General features: G+C 42.9%; 1 protein-coding gene across 1 annotated transcript in view; it reads right to left on the minus strand.

The window, feature by feature from the left end:
- Positions 1 to 18050, minus strand: part of CRY1 (cryptochrome circadian regulator 1) — a 65893-nt gene that overhangs the window by 30185 nt on the left and 17658 nt on the right. Inside the window, exons 2-4 of the mRNA XM_068278334.1 lie at positions 3985 to 4093; positions 3677 to 3819; positions 1568 to 1752 (exon numbers count right to left, since the gene is read on the minus strand). Coding sequence (XP_068134435.1) covers positions 1568 to 1752; positions 3677 to 3819; positions 3985 to 4093 — 437 coding nt within the window. The remainder of the gene's footprint in view (positions 1 to 1567; positions 1753 to 3676; positions 3820 to 3984; positions 4094 to 18050) is intronic.

Raw genomic sequence — 18050 nt, forward strand, 5'->3', positions numbered from 1 at the left:
CACTTAGGGATGTGAAAGCCAGAGGGCGCTGGGAAATTTAACTTACGATTAATCTAGTGAGTAAATGGTCACACTTGTAGTGTTCTTTTAGCCCTTGATGACAGGAGTACAATAATAAAATAAAAATAAAAAACAAATGGACTTTTATTCAGTGCAGAATAATTTAAACATACATGATTAGGCAGAAAAAAATTAATCAATAGCTCGGAAAATAGACTCGGGCTTACAGAGGGATTAGATGCAAGCACACCGTAATACAGAAAACCATAATTTATAGCTTTAAAAGTCCGTTATGCGCCGTTAGTCTGTTTTCCCTGCTTCCAAGTCAGCTTATAAGCTTTCAAAAATGACGCCGTTAACGTCAAACTATGCAATTTTAGCCACAGACCCGTAGGAGGACCCAAACAGGAGGTTTTAGTAGTGCGACACCAGCATTTTGTTAATAAGCAAGCCGAAAAGATGCATAGATTGGGTACAAAATGCTCAGAGGAACAGTACTAGTGTAGCCAAAAGGGATATTAAGCATTTGGAAACTAAACATAATTTGTTGAAACCGGACAGGAGACGTGATTGCCGCTTAGCTGCCCCCAGAACCAGCCAAATCATTTCTGAACAAAAAAGGTACGCTTGAACTGTCATCACCTCTGAAAAAAAAAAAGCTCTCCTGCCTATTTAGGGAAAACTACAAAGCATTTAAATTCCAGACTACTGGGTTTGAACCAGACTACATAAAATCTGCCCCTACTCCAAACGCATCCTTACAGTAAAGGCCCACACATGCCTGATTCATTCAAACGACGGGTAGTCAGATCCACTCGGCAGACTGTACACACGGGTAAACAGTCGGCAGAACGGCCGCCCCACGGGCGGGTCTGAGAATGAATCAGGCGTGTGTACGAAGAAAAATCGTCCACTACACCATCAACAAACCAATCTTTGCTTCCCATCTATCACAACCAATCAACAAAATCCAAATTTTCATTCGACAAAAATCCAATCGGACGACTATCTTTACAATCGTTCATAATGGATTGTGCCCATCAACTGAGATTATTTTCAACCAATCCGATCAGAATTTCTGATCGCTCGAACGATTTTTCGCTAGAAATTGGACAATTAGTGGCCACCTTAATTAATAATGGGACTCTATCTCCATAACACACTTCCTACCATTATACCTAAATGGTAAGACTGCCGTACCAGATGTCATCTGTAGAGGCATTTCAGGATATAATTAAATTGCTGCTAAAGCTCCATAGACAATAACTGGTCAAATCACCCAGCCCCACCCCCAAAAAATATAAATAAAACTGGATTTTTGTTCTCACTAAACCAAGGCTATGTATTTGTACAATAACTATGGCTTACATCACTTTCTTCAGAAATGTTTGACTGGTAGAAGCAGAAATGCAGAAGATCTGGAAACATTCATATAAAAGATATGGATGTAATTTTAAGTCACAGCACTGAATATATAGCTCAAACTGCCCCCCACCCGCCAAGATATAAAAATAAAAAATAAAACCCCACAGATTATCAAGTTACCAACAAGTATACAATAATATACCTAATTCTTCCAGAGAAGGGACGCCGTATTTCTCGTCGTGATCATCGGACACGGGGGTGGTGCATTTGTCCAGGACCTCGGCGGTAATGGTCTCCGCCGGCATCTCCAGCGGCTCCATTTTGCTAATTAGCGTTTGGAACCTCTTGTAGGTCAGGGGTGGTTGGCCACCATTCAGCTCAATGATCCTGGTGAAAAACCGAAGAACTGTTAATAGTCGAAGCATAAGACCCATCTACAGTAAGAATGTTTTAGAAACATAAAATCTGTCTCAAGGTGAACACAGGAGAAGAAATAAGAAAGAATCCCACATCGGAGGACTCAGTGTAGGTGATAAAACACCATAAATTTCTCAACTTCTAGCAAGACACTGGGAAACGCTGCCTTTGTCAGAGAGGATGACTGGTACTGAGCTGGTAATCATGTGACGTGTCTCAAGTTCTTCCGATGACATGACTCAACATGAGGAGGTATAAAGACTCAAAATAAGGTATAGGGTATGAATCCTGATTGTATTCGAAAATTATGGAAGACTCAACTGTTTAAGAGCCGGTAGGGAGAACAAGCCCTTAACTCTCAGGTCTAGAAGGCCAGTCTGGCCAATAGTCTACTTAGGTTGCTCTCCAACTAGACTCTTCTGGTCCAAGGCTGAAGACCAAAAATGGAACACTGAACTATGGAGAAAGGGTTAGGAGGTGCCTCTAGTGAGGAAGGAGGACTGTAGCCACCTATGTACATAACACGTTACCTGAAAAAGCAGGTATTTAGTACTTTAAAATTAAGTTGTACATTACCAACTTTGTTGATTTCCTCTTTGGGAGGTAATTGGCTTTGGCCTATGCTCCTACTTTCTTAATAGGGGAGCCTGCTAGACCTTTCCCCAAATAACTCGGTGACCACAATCAGGTGACCTTGCAGGTAAACTACCACAATCATGGATTGCCTATCTTTCAGACAGTCCACCAACCATCAGAAACTGCTTTACACTCACCAGACTGGTATCACGCGTAATAAGAGCAAAATCATTTTAAATGTTGATCACTGTCTCACTATGTAGGTATTTTATCAAATAGATTACAATTTGAGTAGCAGAAGGATCAGCACACTCAGCAATATGTTGCAAAACTAAGCTCTTTTAATATAAATGCACATTTATCGCCTTGAAGACGGGCTGCCATGCTTTGAGACATTTTTTTTGGGAAGTGTGGTTCTTGGACTCTACTCCCTCACGGACTCTTTATGCAAGTTGGCCAGCAGGCATTTGATGGACTTTGGCGCCTATCTACTGAAAGTTGCTGGTCCTTGTTGTACACAAAGTGCATTTATGGAATCCTTTTTAGATTAAAAGAGCTTAAAGTTTTGCAACATATTACTGAGTGTGCTGATCCTTCTGCTATACAAATTGTCGATTGCCACCTGGTGCTCTGGTGGCTGCATCGTTGCACCTTACATACGACTAGGGGAGTGCAGCCAGATACTACTACTTTACTATCAAATAGATTACATACAGTGGTGGCGCTGCTACATCAGTGGGCTCCGTGTGGTGCTGCCAATACTAAATTTTAATATCGGAAATGTAATTAACTGATAATTTACTACGCAATACCCGAAAACCCAAACTAACCTTAACTCTCTGCTATAGGTACTTAACCCTAAGATCTCCCCATCCCCCTCCAGTACCTGCCTAAAAAACGACAACGCCCTTGCCTAACCATAACCATTCCACGTTAAGTGCTTAACCCAAAACATAGAAATCCAGTGCCCAAGTGACCAATAGTTGAAACCGATCATCTACGACTGGCTACAACCATTAAGTACTATGGTAGCTGATCACCTACTGCCAGCCATATTTGGCGCCCAAATGACCAACTGGGTGCCCGATTATTGAAAATTAACACAGACGACGGGCGATCGCAGCTCCCAGTTGACCTGATCCATATCAGATCTAATAGAGATCCATTGACTGAAAAGTTTAATTCATTTTTTCTATACATTTTTTTTTTAATAGAAAAAAAATAAAAAAAAAAAATTGAACAATTTAGTTTTATGGTGTATGGCCACCTTTATGCACATGTAAACGAGGTAAAAAAGTTATCCAAGAGCGTCACTCACTTGTCCAGCTCATAGAGCGTGTGTGAAATGCGAACAATGACCTCCACGCCAGCTTCGCTTGCCAATTTCTTGATAGCGGCATCTCGTTCTTTTCCGAACGGCTCAGAGTCGTACTCGATGGACAGCTTGCTAATCTTCCATTCCTGGAGAGGAGATAGAATGTATTGTATTCTTGTGTCCTCTACACAACAGAACACACATACACACGCAAACAGTGATCAGAACGCTACACTCACTAACAAATACTAAGCAAACCGAACAGAACTGACGACAAACAAGATAACGAGACTGACGGGAAACGAACGTACTTTAAAGAGCCTCGGAAAGACATCGGCAGGCTGTCCTCGGATCACGAACAAGCGAGAGTTTAATTTGCGCAGGTTAGCATCAAGGTCCTCCAGACACTGCAGCAGGAATCTGAAAGAGGCAAAATAGGAGACGTGTTAAGAAAAAAAACAGACAAAGGCAAAGCAAATTGTAAACCTGCATAACCAGGCAAAACACAATAGGCACAGTTAATTAGCCGGTGATCTACCATGCTCCATGACTGTTGAGAAGGATGAAATCTGAATATTCTGTTAATTAGTGAACACCATTGGGCTTTGTAGTTAGTCTAAGGCCTCCTTCACATGGGAGGCTGAACTGCGCACGCATGTCGTGAAGTCCAGCCTCTCAACTGCCGGCCACTGAGCTCCTCATCACTAGGGATGCTCAATGCAAATAAGTTTGAGATAATGCAGCATTATGCAAATATATGCAGCTTGAAAATGAACCTAGCAAGTCTAGGCGAGGTAAAATTTACATAACCCTGCATCAACTCAAAATTACTTGCATCTCATGGACCATCCCTACTTTCCACAGCAATTAAATGTGGCCAAAAGGCTGCATGTGTAAAACCCAAGTATGACAACACTAGGTACAGTTACATGGCAGCAGAAAACTGCATTGTGTCCTGCGAGTACACCAGCGCTCGTACGCGACGGAAGCTGCGCCACTGCCTTGGTCCAGCGCTAGCAACCACCCGGTCGTCAGATTCTCTGCTGTCAGCCCCAGTGTGAAAGAGGCCCAACCCCAAAAACTCTGCAAGCTGTATTCTAGCGACAAACACCACACCCCAAAACGAGGACTTGGGGACAGTCTAGCAATCGGCACGCTGGGGGAAAGGAAATCTATTGGGCAGGCTTCATGCTTACCCCATACGTCGTGTAGGCACTGCAGATCATTATTCAACACCGATAAATTTACTTTCATTATCCCATTTATCTTCACACAAACATTTCTCATGGCATACAAATAAAATAGCCCCTGGGAGATTTGGGCGCAGGATAAAGCTGATAAACGGCTCACCCTGCCTAGTACCATGACTGCTTGACTTCCCGTTCACTCCCGTCGTGTAACGTCACATGCAGAGCGCTTGTAATTAAGGGGACGTCGCCAGGCCCGTCAGGTGGTGAGTATTCAGCTTTACAGTGTTCCTTTGTTTTGAAATATGAAGGATCTCATCAAAGCTTAGATCTATTCCCCCTGCGAGCATCTGACAATGGGTGGAGACACACACACACACCAACTGGGACTGTACAGCTTCATGCCTTTACCAGCATCAAGCTGAAACTGACGGGATCTGCCTCTGGCTGTAGTCAACCTTTAATTCAAAAGATGGCCAAAAGGTTGGAGACAACAGACAGAACAATCTGAAGTGATCCAACAGACTCCCAGAAAACGGTCTGACCTACAAACCCATTTCCATACCGGTGTGTCATCTGCTGCTGGGAATGTACAGCTGATTAGTGGCACGACTGTACATGCTGTCTGACAGGTGGATTACAATGGTGCAGTATTAAAATGCACTCGTGACCTGTAGCTTTGTCTGCAGGGGCTTACAATGAGGGGTGGGGGGCAGTTTATAACAGGCACTGTAGGCTGCACAAAATTTTCTATATGTGCCAGCCCTGATGAAAGCTGCAACCAACTGCTCTGTGCCTTCCACTGTCTGTGTTTTGCCCCCACGCAACAATGTCCTCAGCCTGGCCCGTTCCCGATGAGGCACATGGTGCATTGCTCTCTCGAGTTCTCTGTAGGACGAACGTGTGATAGAACCTGAACCGTGGACCAAATCTGGCCCTTGGAGCAATCATATTTGGCCTTTAGGTAGAGGGTGTGGGGGTGAGGAGCTATTGGATCCAAAATTATGACTGTCCATTTAAAGAGGAACTCCAGTGAAAATGTAAAAAAAAAGTGCTTCATTTTTACAATAATTATGTATTATGTATGCAGAAGGACAAACCGGCTGCAGTATAGTATAGTAAATTCCATGAGTTATAAAATCACACACAACAGAAATATACACCAGGGTCGCATTAAAACCACCTAAGCCAGATCGCTGGAGGAGTACCTGCTACTATCTCAGGCATGACCCCGGGGTGACAGGTTAACCACTTAAGGACCAGGGGAATTCTGGCCGATCTGTGCTGTGTGGGCTCTCCAGCCCACAGCACAGATCAGCAGGCACGCAGGGCGATCAGACTCCCCCCTCCCCCCCCCCCAATCCTTTTTCCCCACTAGGGGGGGATGTCCTGCTGGGGGGGGGGGGGGTCTGATCGCCGCTGGCTGTTTGTGGGTAGCGGGGGGCTCCTCAAAGCCCCCTCTCCGCAGCGTTTTCCGCCCTCCCTGACTTTCCCTCCCCTCCTTTCCCTGGGCGGCGCAGGACGGACATCCGTCCTGCACCGGCACTGACAGGCTTCAGCCTATCATATGCCAGCGATCCCCGGCCAATCAGAGGCCGGGGATCGCCGATCTCCTTTGCGGAGCGCCGTATGATGTAAACAGCGGGGGATTTCTTCCCCGCGTGCTTACAATTAGCCTGCGAGCCGCGAACGGCAGCTCGCAGACTGTTCACGGAGACACCTAAACCACTAACAACCTGCCGACGCCTATCGGCGTTAGGCGGTCGTTAAGTGGTTAACCTCCATGGGGGATAACGCTTGTGTGAACACACAGTCCCTGCAGGAGATTACATATAGACTGGACAGGGACAGATTTAGAAATAACATGCAGTTCCTTCCTGACCCTGAACTAGGCGCTGATTCCATTCCTTCACTGAAGTCCTATAATTAATCTTCTTACAGATCAGGTGGGAGGGGGAACAGTCTCAGTCTAATTGGCTTGAAAGTCAGCAATGTAAGACAACACTTGCTCATAGGACAGAGTGTCCAGGTGAAATGAAATGTTCCCTTATGAAAAAAGAGAAGCAAGGCAGGAAAATGATGAGAATGGTATTCACAGCAAGTCAGCAGAGAACAAACACATGCCATTTAGGAATAGTTTCACAATACAGCTAATGAAAAGCTAGCGGGGACATTTAAAGAGGACCTGTAGCGAAAATAATAAATAAAATTGCTTATTTTTTTTTACAATATTCATTCATAGGTTATTTAGTCAGTGTTTGCCCATTGTAAAATCTTTCCTCTCCCTGATTTACATTCTTAAATGTATCACTAGTAGTGTTCTGCCAGGTGTGTTCGTTACTTGAGCGTTCCATGCACAGAGGGAGATACTGCTTGCTTGGCACAGTGTTCTCCCCAGGCTCTTTTAGCCGGGTGCTCCACCCAGCTTGTTTTGGTGACCTCCCGGCTGTCATCGGCTCATCTCCTCCTATGCTGTAAGCAGAGTTGCTCACATAAGCACCGGCCCTGCATTCTTATCTTGCCCCACCCGGCTACTTTTTCATGCCACCCGGCCACTATTTCATGCCACCAGGCTGAAAAAAAATTCTGGGGAGAACACTGTTGGCAGTTGCAAACATCCATTATTTCCCACAATGCAATGAGACTCACAGGCAGGAAACTGCCATGGTAATGACATCACACTGTGGGAGGGGTTTCACCTCAATATCAGCCAAAGAGACGCACCTGATGATCTATTCGAGAAAAAAAGTAAAGATTTTTTTGTGGGAAAGGGGGTATCAGCTACTGACTGGGATGAAGTTCAATTCTTGGTTACAGTTCCTCCTTTAACGGCTGGGGTCTTCCACGAAGGTGGGATCTGTGCATACATAGGCCTGCTCTGCCCAGGAACAACTAACCTGAGGAGGATATACAGGCTGACAGATTTCCTTTTAAACAATGCACATTGCCTGGCAGTACGGCTGACCTCTGCCTCTAGTACTTTTAGCCACAGACACTGAACAAGCATGCAGATCAAATGTTGCTGACAAAAATCGGACTGGATTAGCCACATGCTTGTTTCAGGTGTGTGATCCAGACACTACTGTAGCTAAAGTAATCAGCAGGGCTGCCAGGCAACTGGTATTAATAATAGAAAATAAATATGGCAGACTCCATACCAGGAGGAGGTCACCAAAAACAGCATACAAGTTTAAAACCAAGCCTCCATTACACCCATCTCTGCTGTAAGTGGTCGGCTCTGTATGGTGACCTCAAGAGTGGCAGAGAACAAGGAAGGCGATAAACTCAAAGTACACTTTGGGGTTCCATTTTTTTATATTATAAATGCAGCATGACACCTGCTGTTTCATTGAAATTTAACTACAAAACATTTTATTTTCACAGGTCCTTAGCGGATTTACTTGGCATCACTACTGTAGGCAAAAACTGTGGTAGTAATTTTGATGCTAGAAGCCTCATTTTCACTATATGTGATTGTGCGCATATTTTAGCAACGTGTAAAGCGTGCAATACGCAAGGACATCTGAAGTTCTTAGCAGGATTGTGGAGTCGGTACAAAAATCTCCAACTCCTTAGTTTATGAAAACACGAACTCCAACTCCAGGTACCCAAAACTCCTCCGACTCCTCAACTCCACAGCCCTGGTTCTGAGACCGCACTGGATGTTTTAACTTATGCGCCAGTAACACGACGCACTGCTGAATGCATTTATGTTCAAATGCAGTTTTGACCCATCAATTGCTGCCCATTGCAGTGCTGATACCATTCACTGACAAACGTACCAAATACTGCTTTAATGAGGAATTTTTAAAGAAAATGGTAGGGAAAAAAAATACAGACCCCCGATATATTTGAGAAAACGTAACGATTTCTGGTGGTAAAGAGGGCATTGGCTACTGATTGGAATGAAGTTTAATAATGGGTTTAAGTTCCTCTTTAACCTTCAAAGTTTGTTTATTAGGTAGGGAGAAAAGGTAGAAAGAAAGAAAGAAAGAAAGGAGGAAGAGAAGAAAGAAAGAAAGAAAGAAAGAAAGGAGGAAGAGAAGAAAGAAAGAAAGAAAGAAAGAAAGGAGGAAGAGAAGAAAGAAAGAAAGAAAGAAAGAAAGAAAGGAGGAAGAGAAGAAAGAAAGAAAGAAAGAAAGAAAGGAGGAAGAGAAGAAAGAAAGAAAGAAAGAAAGAAAGAAAGAAAGAAAGAAAGAAAGAAAGAAAGGAGGAAGAAAAGAAAGGAGGAAGAAAAGAAAGAAAGAAAGAAAGAAAGAAAGAAAGGAGGAAGAAAAGAAAGAAAGAAAGAAAGAAAGGAGGAAGAAAAGAAAGAAAGAAAGAAAGAAAGAAAGAAAGGAGGAAGAAAAGAAAGAAAGAAAGAAAGAAAGAAAGAAAGAAAGAAAGGAGGAAGAAAAGAAAGAAAGAAAGAAAGAAAGAAAGGAGGAAGAAAAGAAAGAAAGAAAGAAAGAAAGAAAGAAAGAAAGGAGGAAGAAAAGAAAGAAAGAAAGAAAGAAAGAAAGAAAGAAAGGAGGAAGAAAAGAAAGAAAGAAAGAAAGAAAGGAGGAAGAAAAGAAAGAAAGAAAGAAAGAAAGAAAGAAAGAAAGAAAGGAGGAAGAAAAGAAAGAAAGAAAGAAAGAAAGGAGGAAGAAAGAAAGGAGGAAGAAGGGAAAGAAAGAAAGAAAGAAAGAAAGAAAGAAAGAAAGAAAGGAGGAAGAAAAGAAAGAAAGAAAGAAAGAAAGGAGGAAGAAAAGAAAGAAAGAAAGAAAGAAAGGAGGAAGAAAAGAAAGAAAGAAAGAAAGAAAGAAAGGAGGAAGAAAAGAAAGAAAGAAAGAAAGGAGGAAGAAAAGAAAGAAAGAAAGAAAGAAAGGAGGAAGAAAAGAAAGAAAGAAAGAAAGAAAGGAGGAAGAAAAGAAAGAAAGAAAGAAAGAAAGAAGGAAGAAAAGAAAGAAAGAAAGAAAGAAAGAAAGAAAGAAAGGAGGAAGAAAAGAAAGAAAGAAAGAAAGGAGGAAGAAAAGAAAGAAAGAAAGAAAGAAGGAAGAAAAGAAAGAAAGAAAGGAGGAAGAAAAGAAAGAAAGAAAGAAAGAAAGAAAGAAAGAAAGAAAAAAAAAGGTAGAAAAGAAAGAAGAAGAAAAGAAAAAAAGAAAGAAGGAAGGAAGAAAAGAAAGAAAGAAAAGAAAAAGAAGGAAAGAAAAGAAAGAAGGAAAGAAAAGAAAGAAAGAAAGAAGGAAGAAAAGAAATAAAGAAAAGAAAGAAAGAAAGAAGGAAAGAAAAGAAAGAAAGAAAAGGAAGAAGGAAAGAAAAGAAAGGAAAGAAAGAAAGAAAGAAAGAAAGAAGGAAGGAAGAAAAGAAATAAACAAAAGAAAGAAAGAAGGAAAGAAAAGAAAGGAAAGAAAAAAAGGAAAGAAAGAAAGAAAAAAAAAAGAAAGGAAGAAGAAAAAAGAAAAAAGGGGTGAGGATAATAAAAAAAATAAAATAAATGGGGGCCAGCAGGGCGCAGAATAAAGGTTACAGGTTCACTTAAACAGCAAGAAGTTTTAAATCAGGATGATACCATTTAGTGGCTAACCAAAAAGGAATTAGAATAAGCGAGCTTTCGGCTTTGCGGCCTTCGCCGGGCTTATATCCGGTTTGCTTGCAGGCTATTATTTATAGTTAGCCAATAAATGGTATCATCCCGAATTAAAACTTCTTGCTTTTACTGATGGCTAACACGGTACAACACCCTAGGCCCACTTACAGTTCTCAGAATGTGCTACACAAATCTCCCTGCTTTTATAACACATTTCCAGTATTGGTACACTAAGTATCACTGTGCTTTGGACATGCCAAGGCTGTTAAAATGGCAGAACAACATAAATACCAGACATTTATTGTTAAAGGCCTTGGGTAACCGCGTGCGATGGGCAGCGCCACCTCTCTGCATCAGCATATAAAAAGGAATAAATTGCAGATGATTGAGGAAGGTGGAGAGAAAAACATTTCGCAGAGAACACTGTGTACCCTGGCAGTCACCCAAGTAAAAGGATTATGCCATTTAATTGAAAGCATGTACACAATGTGCCAGAACCCTCATTATTTGGGAACATGCTGCCAGTCTGTCCACAATGCAAAAACTACTTCATTCTACACGTGGACGGGTGAAACAGCAAACCGCTCCCACCAAACTCCAACTACAGCAGAAAGTACAAGAAAAAAAAAAAAAAAAAAAAAAAAAAAAGGTCTTAGGTAAGGAAACAGGTGCCAGAAGAATAAAATATACTAAATATTTTAAAAACAAGAGGAGGCAGTGGCGGGCTTACCTCCTCCAAGCAGACACATACAAATACTGTGTAAATTCAAACAATAGATTTGTATACTCCAGAAAGTGCAACGCGTTTCGCAGGCATCTCCGATTTATCAGGTAATACAAAAGGAGCATAAAACTCAAACAGGTCTGGTACAAAGCTTAACGCCTCTGAACGAAACGAATGGTCAAAACACAGTAAACTGTAAATCTAATATTTAAAGTGAATGTAAAGTTTTGTAATGCCACCCACAACCTCAGATCAAAAGGATCCACCCCAAGAGTCCAACTAAAAACCTTTCAGTCATGCTGCCCTTACCCTGTGGAAAGCCTTGCCAAATGTAATCAAGACAGCTCCAACCTTGGACATGTTTAAATCAAAACTGAGCCACCTGCCTAGGCTGGCATTTATATATCTGCTTTCCCTTGTATACAACATTATGCACTGATTTGAGACAAGGTTATGCACTTTGGGTCCTACGGGACAAAAGAGCTTTACAAAGGTTTTATTGTTATAAATTAGGTAGGTGGCACTCAGAATCAGATTTATAAAGTATCACTCCGTGTAAATATTTGTAGATCCACCTTTAGCTTAAAGGACACCTGAAAAGAGAGAAGGATGTGGAGGCTGCCATATTTTTTTCCTTTTTTCGCCCGATTCCCGCTTATCAGGCGGGAAATTGCATAGTGTGTACCCAGCATAAGACAAAGCATTAGAGGAAGAGTATCAGTTTAAAATGTTATATTTTAATATATTGCCCTAAAAAGCCTTTTCCTGCATCCAAGAAGCAATTTAATCAATACTACCTAATGGAGGTGTTGTCATAGCAACAACTCAAGTAAATGAACAGAGTACGGTAATTTACCTCATGAGGTAAAGACATTTAGCAATTCTGGTAGGTTTTAGCCATGTTTTACCTCATGTGGTAAATTATGAGGCAATTTGTGAGATCATCTGCATTAATTTTACCGCAAATAGCTATTCTCATGGAAATTAGGGGGCATGTTAGCACATAATTTACCGATCAGTTTTAGACCTGCCTGTACCTGGAGGTAAAGTCAATTTCTGTGCATTTTGCAGTTTTTAGTGGAATTCATTAGCATCTCACCGACCATCCAGTAACAGTGACTTTGCTACACGCTGGGCTGTTTTTTGTGCCGCTTTAAGCGGTCATGTAGTTCTAGGACTGCGATTATCCGACGGGGACCCGACTGGCTGCGGTCTTCTTTATGACCATAAAAGGTAAATATTCTGAAATATCCAAACCACCTCCAGACCGGTGAACAATCGGTTATGCCTCGCGTGCCCTGCATTCTGCTAGAATATTGCCCTGACTCCCCCCAATAATAGGCAGCACGGCTTCATGTAACATATAAAAGGGAGCAATCACTTTATCCGATATAACAGGACAAAAATAACCTCGGCGTGGCCTGGATATAGATAGAAATCGAGGTTTCACCTGGCAGCCTGTCGGCTTTTATTGTGTGTTGTTCTATTAAAGCTATTCAAACAAGCCATAACAATTTCAGAAAGTAGGTCATCGCTCACAGCAACCACCAGGGGGAGTGGGTGGCTGCTGTGTGCTGACCTAGATTTCTGCTTACATGAGAACCTGTGTGTAATCATCTCAATCATCATCATTTTATTTTTCCATGCTGAAGTGAAGCGGGTGTGAGAGCCGAGACAAAATGTTCCCAGGCGAGCGCGACCTCTGCTAAAAAACAATGCAGTGCACCCAAACGAGGATCATCGCAAAAGGAATTCTTCACTATAGAGTGTGCTGTGCCTTTGCCATTGAAAAACACTGCGGCCCAAATCAGCTGAAACAAAGTCAGTTATATAAAATGTACCCCTAACGGGTGGAGAAGATCAGCTCCAGTGCTCTCCCCAGGCTCTTTTAGACGGGTGCTCCACCCGGCTAATTTTGGTGAGCACCCGGCTGTCACATCAGCTTGCCTCCTCATCCTCTTCGGTAAGCAGAGAAGCGCTGCCCTTGTATTCTCCTGTCGCAAACACCCCCCTCCCACACTTAAAATTGCCGAATCCTCAGCTAAGTGGCACCGCTTTACGATTCTCAGCAGAATTCACATAACGGCTCACGTGGTAGACAGGCGAGCGCGCTGGAAGGGTAATCCGGGCTCAGACACTGATCTACAGAAAATACTGTCCTGACCAAGACTAAAAATTATGCCCTTAAGCCTCCATCAGTCATTCGGCGATGCTTATAATCCGCTTACAGAGAGCAGAGCTCTGCAGCACTCCTGAATAATACCATCATAATGTTCCCTCTGAAACTGGCATGCTGGTGGAAACCGTGTTCATGAAGTCTGTAGAAATATCTGCTCTCCCAGAATGCTCTGCGGGGCCTACATAGCTAATTAGCCTAGGATAAAAATCACTGGGTAGGAGGGGCTATACTGATATAGGAAATTATTCTGAAGCTAAAGTGGGTACAGTAAAGCCCGCCATTATTCAGCACTAATTGGCTGAGGCTGGATAAGTGTCGTTTCTAATTTCTTGAGAGTCAATGTTAAAAATAAGCCCAGCTAAAGGTAGCCATACACTGGTCGATTTGCCATCAGATCGACCAACAGATAGATCCCTCTCTGATCGAATCTGATCAGAGAGGGATCGTATGGCTGTCTTTACTGCAAACAGATTGTGAATTGATGTAACTATGAAACAGATTCACAATCTGTGGCGCTGCCGCTGCAACTGTATATGTACCAGCAAGCTGTAATATCTCTGCAGCAGGGGGAGGAAGACCCCTGGGTCTCCTGCTAAAAGGTCAGGGGCACAGCCCAATGGGCTTAGCAACTGCACTCTGATGAAGAAAAACAAAGTAGAAAAACTAGAAAGCAGCGTTTTTAGGAAGGGGTAAGCAGGTCAGACAATACCACTACCAATGGATGCAGAAGTACTTTCTACAATGTTCTACTTTTGAACCTGGCATCTGAGGTAAAGTGTCAGGCCACAAAAAACAGAAGTGACCTATCCTAGCGGAGGAAGCTTTATGTCAAACTTCTTAAGTATAAAACATGCATTTTATTCCATCCGTCCATAAATCAAATGTGCGCCTTATTTTACGGGCCCGACTACAGGAATTGTGCCATGGACCGACGTTCAATACTCAGTCCAACTGTAGGACAAAAGCCTTTCTCCACCAAGCATGGTAGACTTAAAGGCGGAAGAGGAATGTTGATTTTTTTTTTTTTTTTTTCGTAAATGTAATTTACGTAAGACTTCTGAAGACTCTTAGCACAAAACATGCATTAGCCACCCGCATGCAGACAAAGTATAAATTCAATTCATTAAAAAAAAAAATTACATTGGGTAAATCAAAGCACTTGACCTACATTTAGTGGCTCAGAGGAGACGGTGTGAGGAGAAACTCGCCTATCGGGAACAGAAATAAAGGACCTCCCTCTTTTCTCAGAAGACTAGGTAAACCTGCTATGAATCACATAACACCACTAATTCTACGAAACCATCGCAAGGAGGCTGGAGGTGCCTTAAGGCTTAACTCTCATTACTTACGAGATTAAAGTAACAAAAAACACACCGTTGGAAAAAGTCACAATAAAAACTGGAGAAATAAAGTGCTTCTAAACTTTATGAACAGAGGCCTTCAACAGTCAGGGAGGTAGACTGGACCAAAGTACCCTTTGAAAAACCTGAAAGTTCACCTTTTATGTATGCAAAGACTTTGCTCAAACAGAATGTCTTTGCTAATGTTCAATTCTGCAAATAAAAAAAATACGAAAAGGATTAAATGAAAGGCTTCTCAACGGTTCCAGTTGGAGTGGGGGACATGGCCTGCCCACTCCAAGCGGCAAGTGCCCTCACCTCCAAATGGCTGTGCAGAGCAGTTGAGAGCATCCTGGGCATGTATGGTTCAGAATGTTCCCAACGGCGGCTGCTACACCCAGCTGTGGAGGAGGATGCACAAAGAGGGCGCATGGAGTGGACAGAGCATGTGCCCTCGGGCTTGTCCACTGGAGATAATAAAAATGGTGGCTACATCTGCAGCAATAGGTGGGCTTTATGCACTTCAGGTGATTAGATAGAAGTTAGCAAACCTACCCAAGTCAAAATACTTGACCAGTTGGCAGAAGGCAAGTCTACAAACCTGGTCCTGTCTACACTTTGATGATTGCGCAATGGCCCAGAAAATAAAATCACTGGCTTCTGAAATTGCTGGTAGAAGGTCTCCGGCAGTAACCTCAGACCGAGTGATGAGCGTACATTCTAGCGAACGCCGCCGTTTCCGCTTTGGCTCGGAAGGAACATGGAGACTAATCTGTGAATATGGATGCAATGCGTGCTCCTGGTGGTCTAGTTTTATGAATGACTCATGTGGCTTAGTGTGACCATGTATAATAAACAGGACCCCTGCTTCCACTGATAAACGGATGTGCGTCGTATGCTGTGTACCAGACTCCATGCTGAAAAGCCTGGAATAAATAGACATGAATGATTAATGCAGCATATAACACTCAATAGGTTATAGCAGCACAACAACGCACAAACATAAGCTTTCCATAACCAATGCATCACCGAGTATAATAATAACTTCATACGCTTTCAATTATATTATTATAGCCATAGTGCGCCCCAACAGCGCACTACCGTATCAAGAACTGATATCAGAAGAATGTATAAAAAGTTATGTTTTGTGGTCTGCCTGCATGACCATATACATGCCAACAACAGTTGGACCTGGCCAGTCACATTTCTTTAGACGCCATTTTAACTAGTGCAAGGGTGTCAAACTCAATCACAGTAAGGAGGTCAAAATCAAACACAGTCGAGGGCCAAATTGCTTATAAAATATTTAACATTTAGCTTCTCAAACTAAATGGTGCAACCGTGTGTGCATATGTGCGTGGGGCGCTGCTCCTTCCCCTAGTGCAGCATACTGCAGTGGAGCAGTTTAACATTTACCTACTCCAGTAAAGCTTCAGGACTCCTAATCTTGCCTACAACCACACGCTCTATACCTCTCCCTTCTCAAACATGTCACATGATCAGAGGCTGGCGGTGTGGAAGCAAAGAGCGTGCAGCTACTAAAAAGAACAGAACAGACACTATGCATCAATGGAGAAGGTACCCTGTGCTATCCTGCAATGTAGGGAGAGGGTGTTGGGGGGGGGGGGGGGGGGAGAGAGAGAGATATAGATAAACATATACATACATACACACACACACACACACACACACACACACACACACACACACACACACACACACACACACACACACACACACACACACACACACACACACACACACACACACACACACACACACACACGTAGTGTGTATGTGTGTTTTTAACAGCAAAACGAGGGTGTTTGGATCCCAGGAGGATACTGAACACTGTCACAGAAGTGCTGCTTTGGATGGGAGGGCAGTATGCCATCATTCTTTTACTGATAACAATGATGCACATTTAAAGCTCTTGGGGGGGGGGGGGGGGGGGGGGGGGGAACAGGACATAAAATGGCAAGGAGGGCCGCACACCCCAAGTTTTACACCTGTGTGGTACCACTGTTTTTTTCCCAGCAATAGAAGTGAAGGGGTTAAAGCACATTATGGATTACACATATGTTGTCCACACGGTCAAGTGTTTTGTGGCTTAAAAAGGATAGGACTAATGTAATCCAAATTTCCCCAATGTCTAAATGGTTACCTTCTCCTGCAGACATCAGTAACTACCAGCTGCTGAATTTACTAGTGTGTGCGGAGAGTGGTGGTTGGTTGCTTATGAGCCACACCACAGCCAAACAAGTGGGGAGATAAACCAGTGTTGAGGCCAACAGTAGGTGATGTCCTTTCCCAGCCGGAAGCAGATGCAGTGACTGCCGATTGGTTGCACAAGCAGTCCTACCTTTTAGATGGCATCAGCTAAACAGTCATCCCATAACCCTGGGGAGTACAAAAAGATAAGAGGTGGCTTCAAAAAACATTATGCTGGGTACACACTATGAGATTTTCTGGTCGATTTACTGTCAGATCGATTATTTCCAACATGTTCGATTTGCTTTTCGATCGTTTTCCGAGCATTTTCCGATCGATTTCCTATTACAGTGCACGGAAATCGATCGGAAAATGCTCGGAAAACGATTGAAAAGCAAATCGAACATGTTGGAAATAATCGATGTGACAGTAAATCGAACAGAAAATCTCATAGTGTGTACCCAGCATTAGCCTGTTGGCTGAAATGACCACTATTGTTTCAGACGACATCTGATGTCTGTTCAACTCCTAACTGTCCATTACTCATTTACAGAGATTTGGACATCTTTGGCAATTTGATAATTGGGATTGTGTCTGCAAAATGTAACCTGTACTGTGACTCAGAATCTTGGCAGCCAACTCTGTACAAAGCTGCTTGGCATAGCAGAGGTTCCTCCGAGTTTCTGAGTCAGAAAATTAACAGTTCTGAGCAGGGCTGTGGAGTCGGAGTCGCGGAGTAGGGACAATTTTGGGCTCCCGGAGTCGGAGTTGGAGTCGTTGGCTTTATAAACTGAGGAGTCGGATGTTTTTTGTACAAAATCCACAGCTTCGTTAAGTATTAGACTAAGGAGTCGGAGTCGAGGAGTCGGAGCCATTTTGGGTACCCGGAGTCGGAGTTGTGGTTTCAGAAACTGAGGAGTCGGAAGATTTTTGTACCGACTCCACAGCCCTGGTTCTGAGAAGAGGTAGGTCAAGTAAGGGCCCTATTACAAATGCATTTATACCTCAGTCAAATCTAAGATTCCCAGCAGACTTTCCTTTTAGATGGGCTTTAGCAAGTTTAACCACTTAAGGACCAGGGGATTTTTGTTTGATCTGTGCTGGGTGGGCTCTCCAGCCCGCAGCACAGATCGTGATTTAGGCAGGGCGATCAGGCCCCCCCCCTCTTTTTTCCCCCACTAGGAG

This window comes from Hyperolius riggenbachi, chromosome 3 (genome assembly GCF_040937935.1).
Source record: "Hyperolius riggenbachi isolate aHypRig1 chromosome 3, aHypRig1.pri, whole genome shotgun sequence".
Lineage (NCBI taxonomy): Eukaryota > Metazoa > Chordata > Amphibia > Anura > Hyperoliidae > Hyperolius > Hyperolius riggenbachi.